At 41.1% G+C, this 20,089-nt stretch overlaps 1 protein-coding gene across 2 annotated transcripts in view; it reads right to left on the bottom strand.

Moving 5' to 3' along the window:
• The window catches only part of si:zfos-2326c3.2 (mitogen-activated protein kinase kinase kinase kinase 4), a 254,941-nt gene that overhangs the window by 145,750 nt on the left and 89,102 nt on the right, over nucleotides 1–20,089 (bottom strand). For both annotated transcript variants that reach the window (XM_048605155.1, XM_048605156.1), the window contains exons 5-7: nucleotides 11,425–11,535; nucleotides 5,603–5,693; nucleotides 3,330–3,460 (exon numbers count right to left, since the gene is read on the bottom strand). In XM_048605155.1, the coding sequence (XP_048461112.1) occupies nucleotides 3,330–3,460; nucleotides 5,603–5,693; nucleotides 11,425–11,535 (333 nt within the window). The remainder of the gene's footprint in view (nucleotides 1–3,329; nucleotides 3,461–5,602; nucleotides 5,694–11,424; nucleotides 11,536–20,089) is intronic.

Genomic DNA, 20,089 nt, shown 5'->3' with positions numbered 1-20,089 from the left:
TGTGGAACTGAAGGAACATAGCAGGTCAGGTGGCATCAGAAGAGCAGGAAAGTCAACAAGTCCTGATGAAGGGTCCCGACCTGAAACGTCAGCTTTACTGCTCCTCTGATGCTGCCTGGCCTGCTGTGTTCCTCCAGCTCCACACTGCGTTACCACTTAATCAAGACACATTTACACCGACTCTAAATCATCAGGAAGCCAATTCACCACAAACAGAACAGTAGAAACAGAATGGATAACACAGATTTGTGAGATGATAATGGTACACACAGTCTGTATAACTGCGAGCCCTGATCTGGGAGAGAGAGAGAGAGAGCCATCCCCATAGCTACCAAGAGAAGAGGGATCCCAGACAGCTACTCTCCCCGAGAACTATCTGCACAGCTATCATCTTGAAACCTACCGACACAGGGGAACCAATGACATTCGACTACGACCAGCAGATATGACGAACTCTGACCTCCGAAAACCACCAACAGGACTGACAAGGCCTCAGACACATCCTGAGGTGAAAACTGGCTCATAAAACCACCACAAAGTAAGAAAACAAGGTGTAGAGCTGGATGAACACAGCAGGCCAAGCAGCATCATAGGAGCAGGAAAGCTGACGTTTCGGGTCTAGATCCTTCTTCAGAAAGAAGGGTCTAGGCACGAAACGTCAGCTTGCTTGCTCTTATGATGCTGCTTGGCCTGCTGTGTTCATCCAGCTCTACACCTTGTTATCTCAGATTCTCCAGCATCTGCAGTTCCTACTATCTCTGATTCAAAGTAAGAAAATCCAAGTTCTTAAACGTGACTGAACACCGTCCAAAGTCTTCAGTGAAGCACCGGCGACAGCAAGTGGGAACAGCCAGCTGCATTTCAAAATCGGGTTTACCTCCAGTGGTGTGCCTATTTCCTCGAGACCCAAAGTGTCCACCCTCACTAGCAGGGAGGTGACAGTGCGGGACACCCTGAGGTCAGGAAGTCTGATTAAAATGTCTGTGTTTGAAACTACTATTTAGTTTCTCATAGTAATTAGCCTGTGTTAAGTTAATAACTGATAGTGTCAGTTTCACTGTTTTGAATTTGCCTTTTTAACCCTTGTATTTTTATTCACCTTTGTTTTATTTCCCTCTTTATTGCTTTTGCTTTTTTTTTTATTTCTTGTGATATACTCACCTTTGTATTTAATAAACGCAGAGATTCTTTCTCCTGAAACACCTGTCTACTGCCTTCTTCACTTCACATTCCTAACTTAAGTCCAGTGTCAGAACCAGGGATTTGGGGGTGATTCGAACCACCCAAAAATCAGCAGATTACTGATCGCAAACCAGAATCCCTACATTGTTGAGCCTATTTATTACATCACAACAGCATGTGACCTTATAAACATATTTAACTGGCTGTAAAGTACTTTGAGAAGTCCTGAGATGTGTCTTCTAAATTTGAACCTTTCTTCCAATTCACCTCAATGCATGCAACTGAAATATAATTTACTCAACGGCCTATTGATTAACTTTTAGAATTCTGAAGTCTTAATTGTATTATCTCTTCATTTTGTGACCATATCTAACTTACTAGCACAGAGACAACAAGGTGTAGAGCTGGATGAACACAGCAGGCCAAGCAGCATCAGAGGAGCAGGAAAGCTGATCTTTCAGGCCTAGACCCTCCTTCAGAAATGCAGCTGACGTTTCGGGCCTAGACCCTTCTTCAGAAACTTACTAGCATTTGTGTTACACTGTCTAATGCCCCTAGCACATTGAGGCTTTAAAATACGATGCTGCCTGATTGGTTTTTGCACTGCTACTGTAATAAACTCTGCTGTGATGACTCAGCTACATGGGGAAGTCTTCCCTTTGAAAAGCAGGAACTCATCGAAGCCCCTTTGACAGCACCTTCCGAATACCACTTAGAAGGATAAGGGTAGCAGATACATGGTAGAACCAATTAACCTTTCAGTCTGCATATCATCCTCACCTTGAAATATACTGCCGGTCCTTCACTGTCGCTGGGTCAAAATCCTGGAACATCTGCCCTAACAGCACTGGGTTTCCAGGAGACCTTGCAGATAGGGAAATCAGGAGCAGCATTCCCGATATTCATCCCAAAGGGTGATGGTTCCAATTGGCAATGAATTTCTTCAGGGGGTCTTTGAAATGCTTCCTTAGTCCTCCTCTCATTCGAGTGCCTTCTTTGAGCTGGGTGAGAAAGGTTTGCTTTGGCTGTTGGAATGCAGGTATCCTCAGCACATTGCCAACTCTGCAGGGTTGGCTCCAGGTGATCATAGGATAGAATTGAATTGAGTAGTAATTATTTATTGTCATTTGTATTGTTGCACAAAAACAGTGAAAAGTGTTTAAATCGCCATACCACGGCGCCTATATTAATAACAGAAGGCGTGGTTAAGAACAAATTTTAAAATTAAGACAAAGTCCATCTTAGTTCAAGGAGCGCTGCAGAAGACCACCAAAGAAGAAGACTGCCATGCCTGACCGCAGGAATACTGGGCCACAAGACTCTGCAGAAGCCCGAAGCCTCACCGATCTGAGCCAGAAGATGTCACAGGAGCTGCCCAAAGGAATCCCGAGCTGCCAGGTGCCGAGCCAAAACCACTCCATTGCTGCTAACCTGGACTAACGGGGTTCCGAGCGGTGCAACCGGAGATGCCGAAGCAGACCATATTGGTTCCAGAAATACACTAAATTACCACTGCATCTTTGGAGATTTAGAATCGAGCCCAGAAGAGTTTATGATAGAGTTTTTTTTTTCACACTTGTTGCTGAAATGTGGCTGCTACCAGCTATTTCATGCCCAGAGAAGGTCGTAATGGGGACTAAAGCAGACTGTCTTACAACAAGTTGGTGACCACTTCAGTGAGAATTATGGGCCAGCATGTCATGTGGAACTAGGCCAGATCACCTGCAGCAGTAGGTTTCATTCCCAGAAAGGTGTTACTGAACTCTTCTGACTTTTGGTGATACTAGACCATAAACTCCATTCAATAATTTGTCATACCCCGTGTTGTGGCCCACCATGTTAGTTTTCCTTACACTGATTGTCAGTCCAAACATTGGGACTATTCAGGCTATCATGCCTCTTTGAAAGGGCTATCCAATTAGACCCACACCCTGCTATTTCCCTATTTGCCACTTTTGCTTCTTTCTTTTTAAGTATACATCAGATTCCCTTTATAATTTAGTTTGCAATCCCAACCATAACAGATCACAGATGCTAACAGTGCAACAATAACCAATCCACTCTCATTCAGTGCACCATGGCCTTTTGTTCTGAACTGTTTTCCTCAGCAGCACTGAGCAAAGTGTCCTAGACTGTGCATTGCTTACTCTGTAGTCGTATGTCGAATCTGCATTCTCGTCACACGCTATGACTTCGGGTGCCATCCAGTAGGGTGTGCCAATGAACGTATTGCGCTTCTCCATGGTCCTGTCCAGTTGAGCACTGACCCCAAAATCAACTATGAGGAGACATTAAACAAACACTTGTACAATTGTCAACATCACATCACAATATAAACATGCATAACAGGAGGAGGTTTAGAGCAGCAGGCAGATTAGAAGCCTCCAATACTCAGCAAGTTTTGCTGTTTCCTTAAGTACTGTTCAAAGACTATCTCTAGACAAGAGGGTTTAAAAAATGGTGATACTGCTATTTTAAAGTAAACGATATGTATTGGGTAAGCAGACTGACAGCATGTCTTGTGACATTGAAATTGTGGGTGACTAATTTATGTGAGTACATTGAGAAATTAATAAACAAAGTGGATGAAGGGAAGTTTTAGATGTGGTACACTTGGATTTCCAGAGGACATTTGACAAGGTGTCACCTCAAAGATTACCTGACAAAATAAAAGATCACAATTAAATGCTGTAACATATTAAGAACATAGAACAGTACAGCACAGTACAGGCCCTTCAGCCCACGATGTTGTGCCAACCTATTATCCTACTAAGATCAATATTAATGCAGTTAAAAGTCTGGTTAGCTAATAGATACCAGAGAGTTGGGATGAATAGGACATGTTCATGTTGGCAAATGCTAATGAGTATGTTGCCATGGGAATCAATGTTGGAACCTCAGTTGTTTATAATTTAAGTCAATCAGTTGGATGAATAAACTAAAGGTATTGTTAAATTTGCTGATGACACCAAGGTAGGTGAGCAGGAAGTCGTAGAGAGGACATAAGGAGATTGAAAAGGGATATAGAAAGGTTGAGTGAGTAGGGAAAAGTACTTGGCAGTTGGAGTATATTCTGGGAAAGTATGAACTTGTCTACTTTGGCATGAAGAATAGAAAAACAGTCTAATATTTAAATGGAAAGAAATTGCAGAGCTCTATGGGTATAGAGGAAACTATATGCCCTGGTAAATGAATCATAAAAGCTGGTATTCTGGTATAGCAAGTCATTAGGAAGGCAAATCAAATGCCATTTAATGGGATGGGGGTGTTTTGCGACAGTTGTAAAGGATCCAGATCTGGAGCAGTGTATAGGAGTTTTGACTTCCCTATTTTTTTTTGAAAAATGACATAATTACTTTATGAGCAGCTCATGAAAGATTTACTCGCTAAATTCCTGAGATGAAGGCACTATCTTAGGAAGAAAGGTCGGATAGTTTTGAAACAAAAACAGAAATTACTGGAGAAACTCAACACGTTTGGCAACATCTGTGGAGAGAAACAGCAGTTAACATTTCGAGTCCAGTTCCCCTTCTTCAAAACTTGTTTGACTTTTAGTTGGATAGGTTCAGTTTGTGTCCATTGGAGGTTAGAAAAATGAGAGGTGAGCTTCTTGAAATGTATAAGATCCTGAGGGGACTTTACAGGGTGATTGCTTACAAGATGTTTCCCTGGTGGGAAAGTCCGTAATGAGGGAGCAAAGCTTAAAATTAATGCCCCAGATATTAAAATTAACTACCAGACTCATGTTCTGGGTGACATGGGTTCAAATCCCAGTATGGCAGATGATGGAATTTGAATTCAATTAACAAATTTGGAAGTGTAGGCTGGTCTTAATGACAGGACCAATTTTTTTTATTGATTTCTGTAAAAGCCTATCTCATTCATTAATGTCCTTCAGGGCTGGAAATCTGCCATCCTCAGCTGGTCTGTGATTTCAAGCCCACAATAACATTGTTGACTTTAAATAATCCTCTGAAATGATGTGGTAAGCCACTCAGTTCAAAGGCAATTAGGGAAGGGGGACAAATGCTAGCCTTGCCAGTGACACCAACACCCCAATCAATGATAGTTTTCAATTGGTAATGCACTCTAGGAATAGGACCTGGGAACTCTTTGTCTCTGCAGCTTAGTATCACACCAGTGAAATAAAGGACTGTATCCTTGGTCACTCAGATTGGTGTCAGGGATGCATTTACATAGAATGACACATAAATAATTAAGGCAAAGTTGAGATGTAATGGAGCAATCATTGGCTATGCACTATTGTCAATCGCACACAGGAAGAGCATTACTGAAGAGTCAATTGAACTAAAGCTTTATCAAATACATCACTAAATGACCCATTTGGTCCTGATTCTGAAATCATTTCCTTGTTACTCAAAAACTGATAAAGTTCCTGATATTTTAGAGAAATGCTTACCCAGCTTTACTTCTGCATTCTCGGTTAATAACACATTCTGTCCTTTGATATCACGATGAATAACATGGTGGGAATGTAGATGGGCTAGACCCTGTGAGGAGAATTCAACAGAAAGTTAGATAGTAGACCATGGGGATTTGTTTGGATATTATTTACACACTTATTCATCAATCCACTGGCTGTTCAAACACTGTAGATAGAAATAATTTACATATTTCAGGATGTCATAAAGTGCTTCACAGCCAATGAATTACGCTTGAACTGTGGGCAAATGTAACAGTGAACCTTCCACAACCTACAGATGAAATGCATAACTGGCTAATTTACCATTTGATCAAATAAGTAACCGGCTTATTTGGCATTTGCAGTGATAGTAGAAGGCAGAATGCTGGCTTGGATGCTGACAGCACTTTCTGCTGTAATGTTTTACATCTACCCGAATAATCAAATGGGAAATTCATTTGGAGGATGATAATGCAGCACTTCCTCAGAAATGCACCGAAGTATCACTGCAATTCCTTATCTCCACCTTCAGACTCAAAGGCCAGAGTGATGCTAATTACAGAATTGTTAAAGTGCAGAGGGTGACCATTCGGCCCATTTTATTTGTACTGGATCTCTGACTGAAATATTCACTTCGTGCCATTCTCCTGCCTTTTGTACATAGCTCTGCACATTCTTACTTCTCAGATAACAGTCTATCTCCTGTTTGAATTGCCTTGATTGAATCTCCACTACTCTCCAGACAGTGCATTCCAGATCCTAACCACTCACTGTGTGAAAATGTTTTCCCTCATGTTGTTGTGCTTCTTTGCTAGTGCTTTAAATCTGGGGCCTTTTGGCTCTTAATCCTTTCTCAAGAAGTAAATTATTCAATATCTACACTGTCCATATCTCTCATGATTTTGAATACTTATATTAAATATCCTCTCAGCATTTTATTTTTCAAGAAAATCAGTGCTAACTTCTACAATCTGTCTTGGTAATGGAATTTCCTAATTCCTGGAACCATTGTCACAAACCTTTCCTGCACTCTACTCGCTGCTTTCATGCCCTTCCAAAACTGTGCTGCCCCAAACTGAGATTCAGTTGAAAATATTATGCACATTCAGCATTACCTTGCTTTTGTGCTCTTTTACCATATTAATAAAGCTTTATTAACTGCTTAAAAAAGGAACTAAAAATTTTGGGATCGTGCCTATAAAAGGACGATGCAGTCCCTTCATGGGACCTATCAGCACCTTCCAAACCTGTATCATTTCCATCTAGAAGGACAAGGGGAGCAGATACATGGGAATACCACCACCTGTAAGTTCTCCTCCAAACCACTCACCATCCTGACTTGGAAATATATCGCCGTTCCCTCACTCTTGCTGGGTCAACAGCCTGGAATTCCCTCCCTAAGGGCATCGTGGGTCAACCTACAGCAGGTGGATTGCAGCTCACCACCACCTTCTCAAGGGCAACTAGGGACGGGCAATAAAAGTGCTGGTCAGCCAGCGTCGCCTACATCCCACAAGTGAATAAATAAAATCAACCTGTCTTGTCAGCTTTAGTGACATATGCAGATGTACACCTCAGTCCCTTTGCTCCTGCACCTCATTTAGAATTGTACCCATCATTGTTTATCTATATTTTTCCTACAGCACTGAATTACTTCAAATTTATTTGCACTGAACTTCATCTGCCACTTGCCTCACATTTCTCCAACTTGTTTATTGTCATATCAAGTTCTAGACTTTCCTCCTCACATTTCACAAAGCTGCCCACTTTACTCTCATTCGCAAACACTGAAATTGTGGCCTGCACACCAAGGTCTAAATCAATAAATATATAAATGGAAAGCAAAGATCTTGACACTGACCCTTAGTGAATTGCATTACACCTTGCTCCAGTCTGAAAAGAACCCATTAATCAAGAAGGTAGAGAGGTAGAGGTGTCAAAGCAGGACATTTCAGAACCCAGGGCCAAGACAGCTGAAAGTATGGTCACCAATTGTGGAACACTTAAATTAAGAATGTACAGGAGGCCAGAACTGGAGGAAAGCAGAGATCTTGAAGGATGTGTGGGGCTAGAGGAGACTATATGAACAGGGAGGGCAGAGCCCTGTTGAAGTCTGAAAACAAAGAGACTACTAAAATCGAGGCAATGCTGAGCCAGGATTTACTAGAGGTCAGTGAGCACAAAGTTAATGGACAACAGAATTTAATGTGATAAAAACAAAGAACCGCGGATACTGGAAAAGCAAATCAAAAGCAGAAAATGGTGGAGAAACTCAGCAGGTCTGGCAGCATCTGTGGAGAGAAGTCAGAGCTAACCTTTCAAGTCTGGGGACCATTCTGAAAATTTCCGAATTTAATACGAGTTAGACCACAGCTGGAAAGGGGCAGATCACAAGTTAAAGAAGTTCCTTGACAAAGTGAGTCCCTCAGTGAGAACAAATCTTTGGGTTTGACAAAATGTTTCCTGGTGTCATCAATCTTAGCAAGTGAATATTGTTAAAGGTTTTGCTATGAAGTGGCAGCACTGCATTCTGGAACAGGTTCAAAAATAATATCATGCATAACAGCAGGTTTTCATCAGCTGACAAAGGGTGGATGCTGATAAAACTAAGTTCCTTTGGATTGGATGCAACATAACAGAATTGGTGAAAAAGTTATTTTAGTATTAGGATCTATTACAGTGGGAGCAGTGCAAATCCAGATGCACATTTGGAAGATTTGGATAAATGTGGCGAAGTTGGACAGTAATTGGACACAGAGGTGATGGCCTAGTGGTATTATCGCTGGACTGTTAATCCAGAGACCCAGGTCTGGGGACCCGGGTTTGAATCCCGCCACGGCAGAAGGTGAAACTTGAATTCAGTTAAAAAAAATCTGGAATTAAGACTCTGATGATGATCATAATCCATTGTCGATTGTTGGAAAAACCTGTCCAGTTCACTAATTCCATTTAGGGAAGGAAACTGCCATCCTTACCTGGTCTGGCCTACATGTGACTCCAGACCCACAGCAATTTGGTTGACTCTTAACTGACATCTGGGCAATAAATGCTGCCGAGCCGGTGATGCCCTAATCCCATGAATGAAAAAAGAATACAGACAAACTTGCAGAATCACAGGAACGGATGTTATTGATATGCCAGTGATCTCCCCTGCTCTATATTCATCCCAGGAATACTATAGGAATTAGGAGCAGGCGTAGACCATTCAGTCCCTCAAATTTCTTCCACCATTCAATGATGTGAAGGTGCCAGTGTTTGACTGGGGTGGACAAGCTCCTCACGGTGCTCTGAAAGCTTGTGATTGCAAATAAACCTGTTGGACTATAACCTGTTGTTGTGTGACCTCTGAACTTGACCATTTAAGGAGATCATGGTGATCTGTGGCCTAACTCTATATAGCTGCCTTTGGTCCATATCCTTTAATAGCTTTGCTTAACGAAACATTATTTATCTCAGATTTAAAATTAACAGCTGATCCAACATCCACTGACATTTGTACAATAGAGTTCCAAACATCTATCACCCTTTGTGTGTAGAAGTGCTTCCTAACATCTCTCCTGAATGGCTGGGTCCTAATTCTCAGACTATGCCCCCAGATCGAGAATACCCAACCACTGCAAATAATTTATCTGCCCTGCCTTTTCCTGTTAATATCTTGAAGACTTCAATCAGATCATGTCGTAACCTTCTAAATACTGGAGAATAAAGGCCTAATTTGTAACAACCAAAACAGAACCCCCCTTGTCGTCATGTACTACCCTACCAACCTCCGGATCCAATGCATCATCCTCCGACACTTCCGTCATCTGCAATCCGACCCCACCACCAAAGACATTTTTCCCTCCCCACCCTTATCTGCTTTCTGGAGGGACCACTCTCTCCGTGACTCCCTTGTCCACTCCACACTCCCCTCCAGCCCCATCACACCCGGCACTTTTCCCTGCAACCGCAGGAAGTGCTACACCTGCCCCTACACCTACCCCCTCACCCCCATCCTAGGCCCCAAGAAGACTTTCCACATCAAGCAGATGTTCACCTGCACATCTGCTAATGTGGTATACTGCATCTGCTGTTCCTGTTGTGGCCTCCTCTACATCGGGGAAACCAAGCGGAGGCTTGGGGACCACTTTGCAGAACACCTATGCTCGGTTCGCACTAAACAACTGCACCTCCCAGTCGTGAACCATTTCAAATCCCCCTCCCATTCCTCAGACGATTGTCCATCCTGGGCCTCCTGCAGTGCCACAACGATGCCACCCGAAGGTTGCAGGAACAGCAACTCATATTCCGCTTGGGAACCCTGCAGCCCAATGGTATCAATGTGGACTTCACAAGCTTCAAAATCTCCCCTCCCCTTACCGCATCCCAAAACCAGCCCAGCTCGTCCCCGCCTCCCTAACCTGTCCTTCCTCCCACCTATCCCCTCCTCCCACCTCAAGCCCCAACCCCATTTCCTACCTACTAACCTCATCCTGCCCCCTTGACCTGTCCGTCCTCCCTGGACTGACCTATCTCCTCCCTAACTCCCCACCTACACTCACCTTTACTGGCTCCACCCCTGCCTCTTTGACCTGTCTGTCTCCTCTCCACCTATCTTCTCCTTTATCCATCTTCTATCCGCCTCCCCCTCTCTCCCTATTTATTTCAGAACCTCCTTCCCCTCCCCCAGTTCTGAAGAAGGATCTAGGCCCGAAACATCAGCCTTCCTGCTCCTCTGATGCTGTTTGGCCTGCTGTGTTCATCCAGCTCTACACCTTGTTATCTCACCTAATTTGTATAGTTTCTTTTCATTATTTAACCCTGAAGTCCAGGTATCATTCTTGTAATCTTACTTTGTACTCCCTCCAATAGTCAATATATCCTTTCTAAGGTTTGGTGTAGAAGAAAATAACTTTAATAACTAAATGTAAAGGGGTTAAATGTAATTCTGCCTCTTATATGTCCCCCTGCCCAATTTTACCCCAAAGCACCTGCATTGTATTTTTAAAATGATTATTCTTCTACAGCATAAGGGCACCATAGACAGGCCACCATTTATTGCCCATTCCTACTTAACCCTCGAGAAGCTGATGGTGATCTGCCTTCTTGCACCACTGCATCCATATGGTGTAATTACACCTACAGTGCTGTTCAAAATGGACATTGAAGAGATACTGAAAGTGATAGGTTAGTGGTAAGTTTTTAAAAAAATTTATTTACAAGAATTTTACTAAGAGTCCAAATGCTGATAATCACAGCTATTCTAAATCCAAGGCCCCAAACAGCGTAACTTATCCCTTCAGTTCTCCGGCCTGCAATATCTCCCCTTGGAATATCCAAAATTGAAATAGCCGACTGAAAACAAAAAAATGCTGGAAATCACAGCGGGTCAGGCAGCATCTGCAAAGAGAGAGCAAGATAACATTTTGAGTCTAGATGACTCTTCATCAGAGCTGTCGTGAAGTGTGGAGGGGACAGCACTTATGCAGTCGTGGGGAGGGGTTTGTGTCTAAATAGCCAAATGCTACAATAATCAGCCATCTCAACAAAAGGTCATATGTCACAACTTTGCCTGGTGATGGTACATTTCTGATGAGGGTTAAAACATTGCACCAACACTCCTGCAAGAAAGACGAAAAAAACATTTTTTTCAGATCTCAATGGAACATAATGGCCTGCTTAAACTTCAGACCTTTGCCATTGAGTCACACATGTTAGAAACTACACCTTCTGAAGGACTGGCCAAAACCTCAGGCATGTTTGTTCAAGGTAAACCAAAGGCGTCACACTGAAATAGCAGCTCGATTAGATGAGTTTTGTGATTTCAAATTCAAACTTACCCGAAGAACCTCTCGACAGATGTAAGCTATCCAGTCTTCTTTCAAACAGTTTCCTTTCGTTTTCTTCACCAAATCAGTTACAGAGCCTGCTCCACAGAATTCCATTACCAGCTGCAATCAAAAGCAAAATGAGGAGAATGGATTTTAATGCGATTTAAAGTCATATGGGCCAATCAGATAATATCCAGAATGCAGTGAATTTCCAGCACAGAGACAGGGCATTCAGTCCATCTGCTAGGAGCTGGTGTTTAGGCTCCACATAAACCTCCTCCCACGATACTAAGTTTAACACAAGCAGAACATTTTATTTTGTTCATGGAATCTGGGGGTCACCAGTGAAGCCAGCTGCCCATCTCGAATTACTCTCGTGAGCTGCCTTCTTGAACTGTTGCAGTCCATAGGGTGTAAGAGAACACATAGTGTTTTCCTTCTATTCCTTTCTCCCTCATATCTTTATCCCTCCCTTTATCTAACTGCTTCTTAAATGACTATAATATTCAGTCCAGCTTTTTTATCTGGGAGCAATTTCTATATTTTAAACAGTCTGTGCATGAAGATATTGGATTCCCTGTTGAACTTCTAAGAGGTTCTTAGTGTTGGATTTCCTCACAAATGGAATCAGTCTTTTCCCGGCCTACCCTTTGAACCTCTTCAAATTTCAAAAGAATGCTATAAAATTGCATTGTAATTGTAATGCAAACATACCATTGGTCCAGTCAATCCATATTTGTGCTTATCTTCCTCATAAACATAGCTGTCATCCCATGACTTTCATTCCAACCAATTTACAATTCTCAGTCTCATTTGCTACCTTGTCTCAATGTCATAGCCCTTAATCTTTTCCAAGTGCCTACTGTTAAAGACTTTCTGAAAGTGAATATATATTTCTATGTCCACATAGCTGCTGCTTCCCAAATTATTCAATTTAGCTTGTCAGACATCATCTGCCTTTCTAAAAAGCCTGTTGGATACATCTGATTATATTCTGTCTGGTTCATGTTGTCTGTTTACTGGCTGTCACAAACTAAAGTGACAGTTCTTACAGCAGAGGTAGAGGTCACAATACTACGGCAATCCAAACAGTCCACTGTGTACAAATAAGATCATAAGTTGTTGGAACAGAAGTAGGCCATTCAGCCCATTGATTCTGCTCCATCATTCAATGAGATCGTGGTAGATCTGATCATCTTTAACTCTATTTTCCTGTCTTTTCCACCTGACTAAGTATAGATATGTCAATATCAACCTTGAGTATACTTACTGACCCAGCCTCAACAGCCCTTTATGGTAAACAGTTTCACAGACTCAGTATCCTCACAGAAAAAAAAAGTCCCCCTTACTTTTGTCTTAAATGGATGACTCCTTACACTTACCTTATGCTGTTTGGCCTTTGACACTTCCACAAGTGGAAACAACCTCACTGCATATACCTGTCAAGATCCTAGTAATGTTATATGTTTCTCTCATGAGAACAAACCTAATACTGTCAACTTCTCCTCATAAGAAAACCCCTCGACTCCTGGGACTGCCTCCAATGCTGGTATATCTTTCCTTAGATAAAGGGAACAAAACAGTTCACAGTATTCCAGGTGTCACCTGTTTAGTGCATTGCCTAGTTTTAGCAAGACCTCCCTGTTTTTACACTTCATTCCCTCTGAAATAAGGCCAACATTCAATTTCCCTATTACCTGCTGAACTTGGAAGCCTCCTTTCAATGTTTCATGCATGAGGGCCCCCAAATCCCCCTGTTCTGCAGCTTCCTGCAGTCTTTCCTTATTTAAATAATATTCAGTTCTTCTATCCTTCCTGCCAAAGTGCATAACCTCACATTTCCCCGCAATATATTCCATCAGTCAAGTTTTTGCATACCTCACTTAATCCGTCTATATCCTCTGTACGCTCATTGTATCATTCTCACTATTTGGTTTTCCATGTGGTTTTGTGTCATCTGCAAACTTGGGTATAGACCATTCACTTCTGTTATTCAAGTATTCAATGTATATTGTAAACAATTATGGCCCCAGTATTAATCCCTGTGGCATTTCACTAGTTAGAGGTTGCTTTCCTGAAAATGCCCCCTTTATCTCAAATTTTTATCTTCTATTAATTAGCCAATCCTCTTGACATGCCACATCCTTCCACAACACCATGGGCTCTATTTTTATAAGTAGCCTTATTGGGGTATTACTGAAGTACCTTATTGTGCATTTTTTTGAAAATTCAATTATATTGCTTCCATTAGTCCCCCTACATCTATCCGCTTGTTACCTTCTCAAATGACTGAAACAAATCTGTCAGCCAGGATTTCTGCCTCATGAAGACTCCATTTGATTATACATTTATAAATGTTCTACTGTTCCATCTTTTGTAACTGACTCTAACACTTGCCCAGTGACAGATGTTAAGCATTGGACAGTAGTTTGGGAATGGCATGACATGAGTTAATTTGACAATTGCCAAGCAATCTCTGTCTATCTGAGTTTAGCAGTTCAGTTTGCATTAATGGCCTGGTTGGTTTTGCTGCTTAAGGATTGCCAAGCCCTGATTAGCTGGCCCTAACGCATTGATATTGACTTCAGTACTGGTGTTATCATCACTATTTGTTTGATTCTAATGAAAGCTGTTTTTCATTCTGTGCCCCAATACCACCGCACATCCTTAGTAGTGAGCTCACAGGTTCACAGTCTGTTGACAATCCTGGCAAGAACTTTGCTAAATCATTCACAAATCCAATAAATCCTTTATCTGCTTTCATATTTTTGGTCGCTAAATCTCTGCCACATCTCAACCTGTCAGGATCTGGACAAAGACCTTTCACTGTCAGCACATGACCTATGTGCTTGACTTCAGATATTTTCAATTGCATCTTTCTCTTATTCAACTTCAGGGTCATCTGGCAAGTTCTCACTCTAGCAGTTGTACTAGATTCTATGGTGGCTTCTTTCATTGCTCTCCACAGAAATGTCAAATAGCATGAGCAATCATCTCTACATGGCATTCAGAATATAGTTAGAAAACTGTTGCTTTCATCTGGCTTCACTCAACAACTTTGTTGGTCAGTATAGAGATGGTGGGTTGAAGGACCTGTTTCTATGCTGTATGACTCTCTAACTCTATAATAGTATCCACTCTTCATATCGAGGATATTAAACACCTTTGCCTTAACAATTTGTGGCAAAATTCCTTCAACAGTTGGCATGGAGGAGTGAGATACTTTCAGAGATCTTTGGATCAGTTCCGATTCTCTGTTTTCTCGGCTTTTTACTGCTACTGTGTTGTTAATCGATCTTTCAGAGTTGTCACTTTCATAATCCCTAATTTTCCACCTCTTTTATTTGGTATTTCAGGCTGGACTTGAGGGCAGCTGGATCTCTACTCAGCAAATTCTGAGTTAGTCTTATACCCTCATCTACTTTGAGATGAATTCATTTGGAATTTATCCAAGATCTGGATAAATACTTGTGTAATCTACCGGGCTCTGTTCAGCAGTATCAGCCTGTGAAACACTCCAAATCACACACAGAATTACAAATGCAATCTTTAGATTTGCTTCGGCTGAAATGAGTAGATTTTGCTTAACACCTACTCTCTGAAAGTCCAGGTCTACATTCTTCCCATTGCATTCGGCTTTCGGCTTCATTTCTCCTCTTGGCATGAGTATCATTCCATCACATAGCCTTATTTGAGAGCTTCATGTCTGGGTCACCATTTTGAGCTGATTCACACATGTCTGCAGAGCTCATGATATTGCAAGAAGCATGTGGTTCTATCTGATACTTCACATTTACTTGATGCTCATGCTAATAGTTACAAACTAATTATCATCTTTGCCAAGCTGTTGTATGGGTATAGAGTGATTTGTCACAATCATTGCCTGACATCTTTCCAAAAGCCATCTTCACAGCCCAGCTGTGCTTTTTCCTGCTGAGCGTATGTGTACAAGTGATTCAGCTTCTTCCAGTTACAGTACTACTTTCCCGAGTCTGGAATTTTTTTTTTGTGCAAAGTCCTTCAAAGCATTTACATTCTGATCATCTTTTTTCCGGTTCTTCTGCAAATATTTCTTTTTTTCAACACGTTGTTCTCATTCGACCCGAAATGTCTCTCAGCATGATGCAAACCTTCTCTGTTCTTCCATTAATGTACTCCATCGGATGACTGACATCCTCAATAGCTTCTACACCTGTTGGTAGCTTTCATGAAACTAAGTATCTCATCTATCAGCAAATGTACTCTCACGACACGATCCATCTGCAGACAATCTTGTCTTTGATAAGATCATCTTTCAGCTGTCCATTCTCACAGGATTCAACTAAATGTGTCAATGTCATCGCATATTGATCAATAGTTTCTCTCTCTCTTCCTGAAATCCAATGTTGAACATATATTATGCATAAGTGATATTGATAGAAGGTTCAAAGTGTTTCTTCCAAGCCCTCAAAACCTCTCTTGTGTGGGTTTTCTGTTCTGCTGTGTGATTTAGGGTGTAATATACATTGTGGCACTCTTTTCCCAGCACTGATAATCTTTTTATTTGTTCTGGCTTCCAACTTATATCTGTAGTTATTCCATAGTTTCGCCACTGAGAGCAAAAATACCTTCTCATTCTGGCTCATTTTCCCTTCGTTTCCTCAGCAGCAGAGAGTGGAAAGTTTACAGACATTCTGACTCCACTCCCCAAACACTTCAAAGTTGTAGACTGCAGCTTTAATCCCTGCTTCGTGTATTTTCTTTTACAGTAGCTGGCTCTCTTACAGCTCTGAACATTCATTCAGTCTCGTTTCCACACTTCTGACACCTTATTTCACTTAATGCGTTTAATGGCTGCCACAAATTAAACAAAAATTTCTTACATGAGAGGCAGAGATCAACCAGCAATGACAAACCAGCCAGTATAACACGTATCAATGCATTTCACCAAACATGCTCTCTCCAGATGTTTTGTAATTTTAGCGCCTACTTGTCACCAAGGAAAGCAGCCTCACCGAAGCAATTCAACTTATAATCATGTTTGGATCCAGGCCTGATACAAAGTCTGGTGCAGAATTGGTGAACAGGTGATGGGTGAACAAGTGTCATTTGATAGCACTGTCCACAACTCTCTCCATCATTTTGCTGATGATTGAGAGTAGACTGATAAGAAGATCATTGTGCAGATTTGTTCTCTTTATTTGACTTTTCTACAGATCAAGTCATGGATGTCTTCATGATTTAATATCAAGTCAGAACCTTGATATTCTTCAGGAACTCATTCATATTCAGTAATTATGCCCCACTGTCATCCCAGCTTCTACAACATGAATGATCATGTTAAAGGTGTCAGAGGAGTCACAGAGAATTAGCATTAGGATGGACAGTGAACTGTGATCAGTCCAACATCAAGTCATTTAAGCCTTTGATAAGGGCTGCTCCAGATTGTTCTCAGGTACTTTAAAACCAAGGAGGATGGATACTAATTTGCTGCGTACAAAGACATCAGTTCAAAGACTTGGTAGAGTCACCTCACAAAATCTTCATATTCAACAAATCTGAGCTAACTCAATTGTGGAACGCACATGTGAGACTAACAAATTCCCTCAGTTAAAAGATGACTCATTCAAAAAAAATATACCAAGCCGCATATTTAAGGTTTTCAAACATCTTGCTGCGTTGCATCCATAACACAGTCATGAAAGATCCACCAGAAAGTCAAGCAAATCTGAAAAGAGACATTGTTCTTTCATGATTATTTTGTTTTTGACAAACTTAATTCCTGGAAAAGCAGTTCAGTGCCAGGCAATATACTTAAAGTAATGCAGTCATCTACAATTTTTTGTTTGTTGAGCAGTCCTAATCTTTTGATACATTAAAAACAGAGCAACTTGCACAGTACTGATTAGTAAAACAAATAACGTCATTGCGCTTCATCTGAAACAGTTAGCTCCGGCGGCTTCTAAACAGGAGAAGGATACTTTCAGTATTCTGGGCAATAGCACAGCCTGAAGAACTGTGGCTGGGAAATTCCTTTGCATCTCCTTTTTTTAGGAAGAAAACAATGGAAACACAGACAGGTTGTAAACCACTAAGTCAGTCAGATTTGTGATCAGGCATGAGTCTATTCACAAATGAAATAAATGAGTACAATTCAGCCATTCAAAAATGTAGGATGTCCAGAGACTCACTGGATATAATTCCGAAGAATCAAAGCACTATAGGAACATAGGAACTAGAGTAAGCCATTGAGCCTGCTCCACCATTCAACTAGTCCAAAGCTGATTATCTGCATCACTGCCACTTTCTAGGCTATCTCCATGTTCCTTGATGATATTAGGCTCCAGAAATTTACTGATGACTGTTGTGAGACTTCTCAATGACTGAGCTTTGACAGTTCCCTGGAGAATTCAAAAGATTTATTTACTTCAGAGCAAAGAAACTCCCCTCATTTTCATCTTCATAGGCATACCCCTTATTCTGAGTCTACGTTCCCTGGTTTTACACCCACAGGTATGGGAAACATGTTTTTTACATCTACTCTGTTGCACCCTGTAAGAATTTTGTAAGTTTCAATGGGATCATCTCTAATTCTTTGGAAATCCAGTATTCCCATAAATAGAAGTCCAGTTTTCTCATCTTTCTTCATAAGATAATCCGCCATCCTGCAAATTAGTTTGGTAAACCTTCATCCTTCCTCTGATATGGAGACCAAAATTGTACATAATATATGAGGAGTAGTTTCAACCAGGCTCCATACAATTGTAGCAAGACACCTTTACTCCTTTACCTAATCTCTCGTGATGAATGCCAACATACCATTTGCTTTCATAATTGATGCATTAACTGCATGCTAGTTTTTAGTGACTCAGGAACAAGAACATTCAATTTCCTTTGGGCACAAACACTTCCCAATCTCTTACCATTTAAGAAATATACTGCCTTTCTGTTTTTGCTCCCTTAAAAGTGGTTAACTTCACACTTACTCGCATTATGTTACATCTGCCAGATTGTTGCATACTCACTTAGCCTGTCTCAGTCCCCTTGGACCCTCCCTGCATCCTCCTCACAACTTATGTTCCCATCCAGTTTATGTCAACAAATTTGGAAAGATTACATTTGGCCCTCACATCCAAATCATTCTGAGATTGTGAGCAGCTTGTTACCCCTGCACTGATTGATACGCTATCCACTAGTAACAGCCTCCCATCCTAACAACAATCAGTTTATTCATACTGTCTGTTTTATGGGCAATTCAGAAACTCGACTCAAAACACTGGCTTGCTCTCTCTCTACGGATGCTGCCTGATGCACTGTGATTCCTAGGACTTTTTGTTTTTAGTACAGATTCCAGCATCTGCAGCAATTTTCTCCTCAACTGGATATATGGTTGATTTCTGCTCTTACTTCTTATGCTAATTTGTTCTTAAATTATCTTTCATTGGTCCGATTATATTCACATATGAAGATTTAAGACATTGACCGTGAACTAAATTCTGAAATAATTTTCTTCATTATTTGCTTCAGGAATCTTGATGAGAAGGTAGAATGGCCACATTTCAGGACGGCCGGAAGGCAGGTCATAAAAATGAGTCAAAGTGATGCAAAGATTAGGGGGGCTAATTGACCATAAGCTGTAAGAGATAGCTAAAACTGAAAAGTGTTAGCTACATATTTATTTGTCAAAAGTCAAAATATTGCAAAATTATCAGTAAGCTTACAATTCCAAATCAGTTTCTCGTAGTACTCAATCTTTATTCAAAGTGATTAATATGGTGATATAACAGCGGTGACACACATACAATTCATAAACACAAAAAATTAATCATGTTAGGAACATGATTGAAGTAAATACATGTAGGGCAAGTACATTTTTGATTGGGTGTCTTGTGCTGAAAATGCATTCAGGCATTTAACAATGATTATATCAGAACTGACTTTCTCCTTGAATGTTCCCAAGAAGCTACGGGGCTGATGTCATAATTTCCTCGAGGAAATGAACAGCTATAGAGATGCCTTGAGTTGCAAGTCCATTTTGTTAATGTACCAATATTCACATTTTCATGAAGAAATCCTCCACTGTTGGATCAATCAAACTTTAACACGACATGAGAGCAATATTTCAAGAAGCCAATGACTGACTTCTTTCATTAGTTCATGGGATGAGGCTGTCACTAGCCAGGCCAGCATTTATTGCCCATCCCTAATTGCCAGAGGGCAATTAAGTGTCAGCAACATTGCTGTGGGTCTGGAGTCACATGCAGTCCGGACCAGGTAAGAATGGCAGTTTCCTTCACTGTGGGTATAAGTGAACCAGATGGATTGTTCTGACAATTGACGATGGATTCATGGTGATTATTAGTCTCCTAACTCCAGATTTTTATTGAATTCCAACAATAGGTGAGGCCATCATACTAATTGAGACATCAAAGTGCCTTATTTGGTGTCTTTCAGCATGTCATTTCAAAACCACAAGATTACTGACCTTAAGTTACATCACCTGAATATCAACAGTCGGTCTCTAGGGATAGTTCATTGCCTGGAACAAAAACAGAAGTTGCTGGAAAAACTCAGCAGGTCTGGCAGCATCTGTGAAGAAAAAGTCAGAGTTAACGTTTCGGGTCCGGTGACCCTTCCTCAGAACTGACTTCTTCTTCACAGATGCTGCCAGACCTGCTGAGTTTTTCCAGCAACT

The sequence above is a fragment of the Rhincodon typus genome, chromosome 14 (assembly GCF_021869965.1).
Source record: "Rhincodon typus isolate 14 chromosome 14, sRhiTyp1.1, whole genome shotgun sequence".
Lineage (NCBI taxonomy): Eukaryota > Metazoa > Chordata > Chondrichthyes > Orectolobiformes > Rhincodontidae > Rhincodon > Rhincodon typus.
Note: the sequence above shows the minus strand (reverse complement) of the source record. Positions and strands in the feature narration are given on the sequence as shown.